The sequence below is a fragment of the Lemur catta genome, chromosome 4 (genome assembly GCF_020740605.2).
Source record: "Lemur catta isolate mLemCat1 chromosome 4, mLemCat1.pri, whole genome shotgun sequence".
Lineage (NCBI taxonomy): Eukaryota > Metazoa > Chordata > Mammalia > Primates > Lemuridae > Lemur > Lemur catta.
In genome coordinates this window covers 49,993,558-50,006,365 of record NC_059131.1, presented here as the reverse complement: position 1 = coordinate 50,006,365, position 12,808 = coordinate 49,993,558, and the positions used below count along the sequence as shown (strand labels likewise).

Sequence of the window (12,808 nt, the reverse complement as noted above, 5' to 3'; positions counted from 1 at the left end):
CTTAAAGTCTGACTCCTTGCATTCCTGGGTTAAACTTACAGTGGGAGCAAGGCTACGTCAGCTGAGGCAGATGCTCACAGGGCACTGACATTTCCAGTGGGGAAGTCAGAGCAGCCAATAAATGCCATGGATGTCAACCTTAAAGTTACTGCAAAGACATTAGTGTTCTAGGATTTACTCATCATTCTTGGTTTCAAATATTCTTGATCAACCTTGGAAGACCATCATTTTAAGTAACTTGTAGTGGGGATGATATATCCTACCCGGTCAGGTTGTCCTAAGGGTCAAATGAGATGACATTAGAGGGCATCTGTGCCATGCAGGTGACAGGCAGAGGTGAGCCACTTACCTGGAGAGTGGACCTAGCTGACATTCACATCCCAATTAGCCCAGCTGTGGAATCCAGAGCTTGTCAGAAGGGGCCGGATGGACTTCCAGCCACCCCCTCTGGCCAGAGTGTGGGAAGTGACACCTATCTTCTAAAATCAAGGACCATTGATTCAATCAGCATTGGTGGACAGGGGAGATAACATTCCCTAGGCAAGTTTTGGAATATGTGGGGGTACTTTTGTTGCCATAATGATTGTGGTGTCTCACTGGGAAATAGTAGGCAGGGTGCTAAGGATGCCAAATGTCCTGAAATGTTCAGGCATCCAAGTGCCTACTTTGCTACACTCCCAGGCTTCTGAGCACTCCCTCAGATATTCATATGGGGGGAAATCCGTTTATAATGATCTGAGCTAGAGCTAACTCCATTTTACCCATAAATAGTTTTTTTCTGCATAGTTTTAATATTTACCAGATTTTCTAAGAATATTCAGTTAATCTAAACTGAAGACAGACTTTATTTTGTTCTGAACTTTACCAAATGTTATTTGCCATTTTAGAAAATTGTGTCACCAACAGCCAAGTCCCAATAATAGTCAAGTCACTAGTATAACACATGATGTCAGTCTGTATTGTAGCTGTTGCATTCAGGGTGATTCTAAATTCATATACAAAAATATTTATTATTAATAATATATTTACTATATTATTATTTAATATAACAATAAAATTAAAAGCATTTGATATAATAATTTATATTATATTTAATATTAATACATTTAATGTATATTTAATATATTATTTTTGCACTTATTTCAAAATGTGCAAAAAAGAAAGCAAAAAAAGTGCCAACAATATTTACTTGAATTGTCTTACTGCTTTTCGATCCAAATGTATTCATTCTAAGTAGATGCAAATTACCTGAAAACTTCATTATGTCTTCTAGTATGGTTGTACCTTTACATGGTGAAATATGGATTATGTTATTATAAATCATTTTTATTTTTCCCTTATGTTGATTTTTTTAAAAAGTTACACACGCGGGGGTAGGTTAAACCACCTGTTGATTACGTTCAAGATAGTAGAAGGGGCGTTATAAAATGTTTTACGGATCCTCCGAGGATCCCAGGGCTGCAAGTGCAACATGGCATTTGGCCATGTTGGTAAATAACTGAAGGAGCAAATCTAGCTCGCGTGCTTCAAAAAGCCCATTTGAACCCCAAAGTTTTCAACCCAGCTGAGAAAAAGACACATCTTGTATGCTCTTTCAATTAAGAAACATTAGTAGCTTTTTACACATTTTTCACAAATGATCTTATAAAGAGCTTTACCTTTTCTTGGGTTATGTTTCCAGAGCTGGTGTTGTGGGTCACCACTTTATAATCGGTTGCATACTGTGATCAAGAGGAAGGAAAACCACTGTTAGTGTGCAGGTAAAGACCCACCCAGAGGACTGAGGGCATTGCTGGGCCTCTTGCTACTTCCATCATTATTTACACTGAGTGTTCTGGGCAGTCCTCACTTGGTTGGCTTGACAAGGGCCTCTGAGAACTGTACAAAAGTTACATTAAAACCAAGGCAGCATGTACTTCAAGAGGCCTCTCTGGGGTTATTTAGGGTCCCAAGGAAACAGGGAGAACTTCCTTACGTTCCTTGGGCAATGGTTTGGAGGACGAGGTCTGCACAATTTCAGCCGGTAGTTTGCTATTGCGAACAGCCTGATATCTCATATTATTTGAATAACCCTGGCAGTATCCATAATGCCAAAATTCACTTTTCAATGTGTCATTTTATTTTCATTCATTTATTTATGCTCTTTGTTCCAGAGCTTATTTGAGCATGACTGCTTTTTAGCATCTGTTTCCAATCTGTCTTGAGCCTCCACTCTGCAAAGCCAGGGATGTGAGGCAAGGTGCCATTTCCTGGCTAAGTCTTTTGGGAGACTCGCTTATCAGAAGTGAAACATCTCTCCAGCTTTGGTCCTGTGGTTGATTTCACACGCTTCTGCATGGTGCACACACATGTCCTTCTGTGGCAGTTCGAGCTGTCGAGTGGAATCTGTTAGAACACAGTCCTTCCTGACCCCTTCTAAGGGCACCTGGCCCTGAGCTGTCAGGCGGAACCCACTAGGACCTCCAGACTCAAAGGCCTGCTTTGTGCCTGCCTTTGATGAGCTCTGGCTTCTCTCAGCTTTGATTAATCAAGCTGTTCCATGCTCAAGGGTGGCAGGGAAATAAACCCCACTCCACTCCCTCAGTGACGGGCACTGAAAGCCCCATAAATCTACTTTTTCCTCCTACCTCACATTATATATACAAGTCCCTCCTGTGCTTATATGCAGATTAAAAAAAAACAAAAACAAAAATGAGAGGTTTTAAGTAGAAACAGAAAACTTTGACTTGTAAAAAACAATCCATTAGACCATAAAATCTAGAACTTTATATCCCTTGTCTGTGTAAAGAACGGTCACAGGAATGTTATTTGCATCATTATTAAAAATAGGGGAAAACTAGAAACAACATGAATGTCCATCAACAGGGACTGATAAGACGAAAATTATGTAATGCTCATAATTTTCTATGGCCATAACATTATGTGGAAGGGTATTTAGTGACATGAGAAAATAGAAGCAGTATGTATAGTATGTGTACATACTAACAATATGTGTATGTTTCTTTTAAAAATGTTATACATGCCCAGAAAAAACATATCTGAAGAAGGTATACCGAAATGTCAATAATGAGTAGCTCTAGGTAGTGATTTATGGGTAATTTTTGTTTTCTTACACTTTTTTTGTATTTTAATTTTTTTGCAATGTGATCATATTACCTCTATAATCAAGAAAAAAACATAAAAGTGTATTTTTTAAAATTCTACAATATTTAAGACATCCCCAAAATGCGATCTGAGAGTATTTCTTAGGTGATGTAAAAAAATTTGTGAACCAGTGGGACATTTTAGCAAGCTTTGTTTGTTCATTATTTTTTGTTTGTTGTTTTGTTTTTGTTTTTTACTCCAGGTACCCATCTATAAAAATTTAGGCCAATATTATCAAGTTTTGCTAACAACATTATCCCTCCCTGTTCTACCTTGCCTAACTCTATAGCAGTAATTTATACATCTCCCACATCAAAGTTTCATATTTTTAGCAAAGCATCAAGCCTTACCGTCCGGAAAGCTGCAACCACAAGATTTGAGGGAACCAAGTTTCTGTTGGAAAAGAAAGCATTTTGTCAGTGTTCTTAAAATTCAGTGTGCAAAGTGTCTGCTTCGAGATGTCCACTCCTAACAGCCTAACACGATGTTCTCTCTCTCTCCGACGCCAACGATACTGTGGTCTTTTGCTCGACCTAAGAACCCAGCTGTGCCGAGCTGCTGGGCCACAACAGACACTGTGAGTGCACCAATTCCCATCCTCGTCTCCTTCATGGTACTCCTTGGTATTAGGCACTGTGTCCAACCAAACCATGTAACAGCATCGCTCCTTTCACCTAGAGGTTGAGCCCCACTGTAGTGGTTTTCACTGTTGAGTGGTACTGCCCACTAGTGAAATCCAAGGGAGTTTTTGTCACAATAATTCAGAGGCATTCCTGGAATTGTGGGGGGAGTATTTGGGGAAGTGCTAGGTGCCAGACATTTGTCCTGCAAAGTGCAGCAAACGGCCTGTACAATGAATCATCTCAAGGCCCTCACAGCTTTCCAGTGTTCTGCACGACACACAGGTAGATAACCTTATTTACAGTTACCTGAGCCCAGAGTAACTCCAAAACAAGGAGTTGGTTATTTGTTTGTTTTGCACAATTTGAACATACACTGAATTTCTTAGAAATGCAACTACTGTGTAAATTACGGGCTATTTTTCTGTTTTGTTTTGTTCAGAACATTTCCAAGAATTATTCATCTTCCTGGAAAATCATACTACCAATGACAAATTGTAGAATCTGAGTCCTTAATTCCATACCCCAGTATCAAGCATCAGTCTGCATTTATAGCTATCTCATTTGTGGTGATTCTAAATTCAGGGGCAAGCATCCAACCATTTTGTTTTAGAGCATTTACATATTGAACCACATTGTTTTTATTTTATTATTTCCCTTTTGTCTTTTGTATTACAGTTAAGTCATATTGATGTTTTAAAATTATGTGAGGCCAGGTGCAGTGGCTCACGCCTGTAATCCTAGCACTCTGGGAGGCCGAGGTGGGAGGATTGCTCAAGGTCAGGAGTTCGAGACCAGCCTGAGCAAGAGCAAGACCCTGTCTCTACTAAAAATAGAAAGAAATTATCTGACAGCTAAAAATATATATAGAAAAAAAATTAGCCAGGCATGGTGGTGCATGCCTGTAGTCCCAGCTACTCGGGAGGCTGAGGCAGAAGGCTTGCTTGAGCCCAGGAGTTTGAGGTTGCTGTGAGCTAGGCTGATGCCATGGCACTCTAGCCTGGGCAACAGAGCAAGGCTCTATCTCAAAAAAAAAGAAAAAATTTACCTGCTCACATAAATTTATTTATTTATTTATTTATTTAGAGACAGAGTCTCACTCTGTTGCCCAGGCTAGAGTGCCCTGGCATCAGCCTAGCTCACAGCAACCTCAGACTCCTGGGCTCAAGTGATCCTCCTACCTCAGCCTCGGGAGTTGCTGGGACTACAGGTGCATGCCACCACGCCCAGCTAATTTTCTTTCTGTTTTTTTAGTAGAGATGGGGTCTCACTCTTGCTCAGGCTACAAGGGCAGGTAAATTCTATTCATGGATTTCATTTTAGAATGAAGGATATTATAAAACATTTGTTATAAAAGGAGGGCAATATAGCTGATTGATGCCAACATGCAAATCATTTTTATTAAGGGTCACCTTTGGGTCAGCTTCTGTGTGGGATACCGGTTTTGATATTCAAGAAATTATATTCCAGCTGACAGTACATTTGTTTTACCCACTTCCTGCAAGAAGAGTAAGTCTAGAAGAACAAAAGAGTTTGAATTACCCTTTATAACTTATTCCAGACTTATCCACTAATTCTTACTTCTGTGGTTGGGTTGTTCACCTAGCACTAGAATCTCCAGGCAACTATTTGCAGTGCATTGGGTTTCAGAGGTAGGTCTGGCTGCAACCCAGCTTGGCAGGCAGAGTCTAAGATGGCCTCCTGGTATTCACACCTTTGTGTCAACCCTTGAGTGTGGGTGAGGCCTCTGACTTGCTTCTAATGAACAGAATGCAGCAAAGGTGATGGGTTGTCACATCCATGATTTGGTTATGTAAAATTGTAGCTTCCATCTTGCTAGCCAACTCTTCTTATTGTCTTCTGGGCTTGCACGCTTTGATGAAAAGTTATTATGTCGGAAAGGCCCACATGACAAGAAACCGTGGGTGGCTTGCAGCCAATAGCCAACAAGGAACTAACGCTCCCAGTCCAAACTTCAAGGAACTGGGCTCTGCCAACAACTACATGACCTTAGAAGTGAATCCCTCCTCAGCTGAGCCTTGAGATGAGACCCTAGCCCTAGCTGACACCTTGACTGCAGCCTTGTAAGAGACTCAGAAACAAAAGAGCTAACTAAGTTGTGCCAGGATTCCTGACCCCAGAGATACTGTGGGATAGCAAGTGTGTGGGTTTTAAGCCGGTAACTTTGTGGTAATTTGTTATGGAGCAATAGATAACTAAAACACTGGCAAACAAGGTGAATGAGAAGCAAAAGGGACTTCATTAGAACACTTGTGGTGCTCTCACAGGATTGCCAGCGTTTAGAGGCTGCAGCACAGCATTTCCCGAACTTGTCTATAAAACCTGAATTGCTTTTAACGTACTTAGAGAATACCAGCAAGCACATGATTGCATTTAAGCAGAAAAAAGTAATCTTTAACTGAATTAATTGTTGCAAAATTGTGGTCAGTAATTTGATCCTTATCACAGGTATATTCACTTTAAAAAAAAGGTAGAAATAGACTAGCAACTTTTATTTGGCTAATTTTTAGCGTGTAGATGAAGAGCAACTTATATTTGCTTATCATTTCCATTACAAAGCAACTTCCTTACATATTTCAATCTTGTGGGCTAGGTTTGATATCTCATTTCCATTTGCTATATGACTCAGAAGCAGAAAGGGGCCCTGTGCCAAGGTTTCTTTGTTCTATATCCACCACATGACAACTCTCAGTAGTTCCCAGACCAAGCTGGCCTCAGGTTCTCTCTCCATGAGGACAGGGAAGTTAAGAAAACAGCTGGGTTACAAGCTTTACACCTTCCCCACAGGGAACAATTTCTCCTGCAAAAATTTTACATCCTTTAGGTATTAGCTGTTTCTTCAACTGGTATAAGCACCGCCTTTCCTACCACCTCGAAACGCACTCTCTTCCAAGGAGCACAACACTGTTTAAATCCTCCTATCTGTCCTGCCTGGGTCTCTTTATCATGAGAAATAACCCGGTACCACCTCACCCAGAATGAACCATGACCTTAACCCCGAACTTCCAGTAACCACTTGCACACTGACCTGTTTTCAGACTGTCTACGATATCTAGTCTACAAATCTAGTGGGAACAGGAGGGTACAGAAAATACTAGAGGCAAAACGGCAACTCCTGCCCCCCTGACCAAACCAAGTTGTTAAAAACACAATGTCCTTTGATAGTTTCTATTGAGTTAAACATATACTTACCCCCCAACAATTTAAACATGCACTTCCCATATGACCCAGCAATTCCACTCCTGGATACATACCCAAGAGAAATGAAAATATGTCTGCAAAAAGGACCTGTAGGCATTCATAATAGCCCGAAACCCAAATGTCCATCAACAGAAGAATGGATAAACAGCTTATGATAAATCCATACAATGAAATACCACTTGGCAATAAAAAGGAACCAAGTCATATACACAACAACATGGATGATCTCAGCAACACTGTGCTGAGCAAAAGAAGACAAAGAAAAGTATATACCAAATGATTCCATTGATATAAAACTCTAGGAAAAGGAAAACTAACTTATAGTGATAAGAGCAGATCAGCTGCCTGAAGCCAGGGATGGAGAAGGAGGGTTGCTGAGAAGAGTCACGGGTGATGGAAATGTTTAGTATCATATTTTTTTTCTTTTCAACAGGTAATGTGCCTGCAATTGTTCAGTGTCTTGACTGTGGTAGTAGTTACACGAGTTATCCATTTGTAAAAACTCACTGAACTGTACACCTAAAATGGGTACATTTTATTGTATGTAAATCATACCTCAAAATTGTTTTAAAAGTTTAAAAGATTCAGTGATAACAAATAGAGATTTTTCTAACCAAAAAAATCCATGCATTCAGTGGGGTGACTGCGCTTTGTTTCGATTATATAGCTCCATTCTCAGAAATCAATCCCTAGGAAGGACTCCCTCAGGGGCAGTGAGCTGAAGCAGCCACAAAAAACATCCTCCTTTCACTCAGTGCCTCTGGCTGCCACAGACAGGAGCAACAGAAGTTCCCTTCTGCTGTCACCAAGGGTAAGGAGCCGAGGCTGCCTGTGTAAAGCAAAACATTTCTCTGTTCTCTCCTTTGGCTTTCAAACTGATGCTGTGGTAAACTCTGGCTCTTTCCTCCTCCCGAGCTCTCTTGGATTCTGGGATCTGCTGCTCCTCGGGCACAGTCTCGCTTCCCAGAACTCCGTCTTCAGGCACTTTCCCCAACTCCTCACATTCACAGGGTAACTTTGTGGGTTTTCAAAATGAGGGACATTGAGCTGGAAGGATTTTCGAGGTGACCCAGTTCCATCCCCTCTCAGCACATGGACACACCTGTGCCCGTCACTGAGCTGACACATCTCCCAGCTCTGCTCCATCCACACCAGCACTGTCCACTGGAAATTGATTTGTTCATGTTGAATCCCCTAACTGGTCTCCAGGATAAACTAGTTAAATTTAAATAGCCACATGTAGGTAGTGTCCATCATACACAGAGATGGAGAGTTCTGAAGCCCAGAGCCTGGAATTCAGGAAGCCCCAATGGTCTTTCAATGCTCGCCTCTGCGTGTCACTCAATGTCACTGGGCGTTAGGGCACTTCTAACCACTGAGCTCCTCATCTTATTCAAGTTTGCAAGTGTTTCCTTTGTCTGTTGTTTGATCCTGAGATATCTACTTGAATTACAACATGTGCATTAAGCCGAAGTTCCTCAAACGTGAGTAGGCCATGAAATCAATTTATTGGCTTTAGCAAGTATTTAATAAAAGGTGAAATACATTAAGCAAAATATTAGCATGTATCACATTTATAATATTGTTTGGTGGAACTTGTGTTTCAGTTTGTGTTTGTGGGGGTGTATGTGTGTGGATGCCATAATGTAAAATGTATTTCTTATTGTAGGTCAAAGTAAAAAATATGTGGGAAACCTCCAAGATTATACTGCTATTAATATATCTAGAAACCCAAGTCAGACCACATTGGGAGAGAAGAAATGAACAAGGCTTCCCAGTACTATAAGACTCTTTGGATACATTATTTAAAACAAACAGAAAAACTGGTATGAGCCGAGGCTGAGCTGGCAATGTAGAACTGGTGTTGGAGGCACTGCACAGACTCATGCAGCTCACACAATGGCAAACTTCAAAAATGTCCCTTCTTTATGCATCTGATACTGTTTGTTCTTCTGATACTATTGTCAAGGGTGGTAGGCGTTTCCCTGTTCTATAGGAGAAGAATGTAAAACAATTTACTTTTGCTTAGGTATTTTTTCCCCCCAGAAATATTTCCTTTTAAGTTGAAAAAACTCTTTACCAAATCTATGAACATTTCAAAGACTCTTCAGAACAGGATATGGCACAGTATGTATACCTGATAAACATTTATTATCCCTAGTGTTTATTGCTAGAGCCAGTTAACAGGAACATACCCCTTCAGATCTTGGTACCCCCCTATAGGGCTAGAAGCCGAGGAGGGCTGGGGATGGTGGGCTCACACTCTGATGACTAGGGGTGGGAGTGGGGATTAATCTACCCCTTTTTTAAGGCCTACATCCAGCTTTGGATTCCAACCTGAAAGAGTAGGGGCTAGGCCCCTGGTGTAGGGAACTTTTGGGGGAAATCAAGTTAAGAACGCACTCATTCTCTGTATCAAGTAGCTCTCAGCTGTCCCTGAGAGGCTGGGACACACTAGAATATAGCAAGGGACTCAAATATTAACTCATTTAATCCTCACCACAATTCTAGGTAGTACATCTTATTAGCCCCATTTTATAGATAAAGACACTGAGACACAGAGAGGCCAAGGACTTGTCCACATACAGATAGTAAGTGGTAGAGCTGGGATGCAAATTCAGGTAGTTCGCTTTAGTGTCTGTTCTTAATCACTACCCAACCCTACCTGGGTTTATGCCCTGTTCAGTCTCTAAACTATTCAGGTGCTCTCCTCGGTGGTAGAGGGAATGGCCAAGAGTTAAAAACTTTTTTTTAATTACAAGCTGCTATTTTTTTCCTTTAGTGACTAGTTAGGCTGAGAAACCTCTGTTAATTTAGATCCTTCTTAGATGAGCGAAGAGTCTTTATCTTGCCTATACAAAAGGGAGACACAGGCATAGTTAAGACAACCTGCCATAGTCAATATTTATTTATTTATTTATTTATTTATTTATTTTGGAGACAGAGTCTTGCTTTGTCACCCAGGTTAGAGTGCAGTGGCATCATCATAGCTCACTGCAACCTCAAACCCCTGGGCTCCAGAGATCCTCCTGCTTTAGCCTCCCAAGCAGCTAGGACTACAGGCACATGCCAGCATGCCCAGCTAATTTTTCTATTTTTTTGTAGAGACAGGGTCTCGTTCTTGCTCAGGCTGGTCTCAAACTCCTGGCCTCAAGCAATTCTCCCGTCTCAGCCTCCCAAAGTGCTAGGATTACTGGCATGAGCCACCTCGCTCAGCCCATAGTCAATATTTAAAAGAAATTATTCACAACTTACTCCCTTGACTTTGCCATCTAGGGGCTAATATTACATCCCAGTCTCTGACAGGTTTCTTTGCACCTGCTCAAGAAATGTGTTCTTTGTAGCTTGAGACATCACACATATTCACTCCAGTCCTTGGGAAGGAAAGTCTATCACACATCCCTCTGTGAAGGAAAAGTTTCAGAGCACTATTTCCTATTAAGAAAATGAGCATAAGGGTAAAAAAAATCTAAAAAATCTAAGAAATCAGGCAGTAGACAAAATCCTACTTGTATTTACAAGGTACATGTCAGCAACCTGCTATACTACTGCAAAAGACAGTGGCCCAGGGCCACTCTTCTGGCTGCCAGTGCAGACAGGAACCCTGGGCCCAGGTGCTGTCCCTACCTGCTTTCTTGGCAGTTAAGCCTCTGGTTCTTTAAAAAATAAATTAGAGCTCTATTCTGCTGCAATAAGGGGGCCGGTCGTCATCTGTGGAGTATGTATCTTGCTCTGTAAACCTATCTCTTGTTCTTGCCCTGTAATCCTATCTTGCTCCCACTCAATAAATATCACCTCATGCTTGCCTTAAAAAAATAAAAATAATAATGAATTAGAAATCATGGCAGAGAGACCCTGTGGGAGTTCTGGAGCCACTCTACCACCAGGAAAGGGATGGACTTTAGCACAAGGCCTTAGCAGCAGCTATGCTGACTCATCAGAGACTTTTTCCACTCTTTCAGGTGTTTAAGCTCTGGGTAGTTACCAGGCAAGAGCCTGCTGGATAACTTGAGGTGTTTACTAGCAGAGTCTCCTTTCAAACATGTGCCTACAGGCAGAAAGGACTAGGCCCTGCCTTTTCCAAAGAATATGCCCAGAGTCACATGAAATTAGCATCCATGAGGTTTTCTTCTTTTTTTCTTTTTTAAATAGAAACAGGGGTCTCTCGCTCTTGCTCAGGCTGGTTTCAAACTCCCGAGCTCAAACAATCCTCCCGCCTCAGCCTCCCCAGAGTGCTAGGATTACAGGTGTGAGCCAACTCGCCCGGCCCATGAGGTTTTCTTCTTCTTTTTTTTCTTTTTAAAAAATTGTTTTTTCGTTTTTTATATTCTTTCTTTCTTTCTTTCTCTTATGGCCAACTGGAAACTTCTGTACCATGAGATTTTCTTAAAGGAAGTAATTTGACTCCAGAGACTACCAAGACCCCAGAAGTATTTCCAGGTGGCTCAAAACTCAGTTTCCTCTCATAAGCTGCTAAGCATAAACCCAAATCCGAGCAGGACACACACACTTTCCTTCATTTAAGGAGCTCAGCCTCAACCCTTGGTTGGAGGAAGTGGGCATTTGCCCTGACACAGTCATATGCTTACCTGGTTCTCTTTTGGCCCAGGGAAAATAGTTCCGAGACAGTTGCACTAAACTAGGAATGTGATATTATTACTATGGCACGTCGACTTGGGGGGAAGACAATAGGAGAAATAGAGAGAGCCCTAAACTGTGGGGCGGTTAGTTCTTCTAATCCCTCTTTTGATAAGCCACTGCATGACCTTGAGCAAATCGCTTAATCTCTCTCTCAGTTTCCTCAGTCGTAAAATAGGATATACCACCTGCCCTACCTTTATCCGTGAGCTGCTGGACTGAATGGAATTGGCTATTGAAAGCATTAGGAAACACTACCTATTTCCAGCAAGCCACGACAAAGCTTCTCTTAGTCTTCCCATGCAAGCACAAGCCCAAGTCATTGAAAAGTTGCGCCTACACTGACTGCTAAGCTATGACACTGGGTCACATTCACTTCAGAAGCAGGAGCTGAAGGGGCTTGGATCTAAAGCTAGAAAACCCTTCTTGGGCAGGGGGTAATGAGGTAACCCGCCCCACCCCCACCCCGTCCCTCTTCAGAAGATAAAAGAATAATATTGAGGCTCTCTATGGGTTGCCAGCAGCAAGCATAGTTGAATATTCACATTCCCTCCCTGGACCACAGATCGCTGCAAAAAAAGGAATCCTTTAACCCCCTAATTGCCTTCCCTCCCGGCAAAAGCTGACTGATATCCTGAAGGCAATAAGTCAAAGGTGCTCTCAACCTCAGCAGATTTCTTTTTTTCAGCACCTGCCTAAACGTCTCTGAACCTAAAAAAATCTCTAAAGACTCCAAACATCAAGCTGCCAGACGCGGAACAAACGCTGAGATTCCATCAAAGTCCTAATAGGCCACGCCCACCTGCCCTTTTGGCAAGAACTTTTGGTCCCTCTCATCAGAGTTTTTTTTTTCAATACAGATGTCCTGGATTTTTTTTGTTTGGTTGTTTTAAATGAACAATTTCTCTCTTAAGTGGCAGACAGTCATCACATTTTCCAGAGGGAGAATTGGAAACAGTGGAAAAGGCAATCAATTCAGTTTGCCCAGGGTTTGTTGTTTTTCACAGCCTCAGCAACTCAAGACAAAACATACCTCCAAAGCTCAGAATCCAGAATTATCAGAAACCTAGAGGGGGAGCCTCTGGGACTTCTCACTCAACTGACACAGCGGTTACATCAGCAAATACCTCCAGGCTGCAGTTTTCCCATCTGTGAACTTCGCGCTGAGAAACCAAGAAAAATTG

The 12,808-nt window shown here is 41.6% G+C and overlaps 1 protein-coding gene across 1 annotated transcript in view; it reads right to left on the bottom strand.

Moving 5' to 3' along the window:
- SLC1A4 (solute carrier family 1 member 4) overlaps nucleotides 1–12,808 on the bottom strand; it is a 29,862-nt gene that overhangs the window by 15,467 nt on the left and 1,587 nt on the right. The window contains exons 2-3 of the mRNA XM_045549737.1: nucleotides 3,495–3,537; nucleotides 1,659–1,721 (exon numbers count right to left, since the gene is read on the bottom strand). Of these exons, the coding sequence (XP_045405693.1) occupies nucleotides 1,659–1,721; nucleotides 3,495–3,537 (106 nt within the window). The remainder of the gene's footprint in view (nucleotides 1–1,658; nucleotides 1,722–3,494; nucleotides 3,538–12,808) is intronic.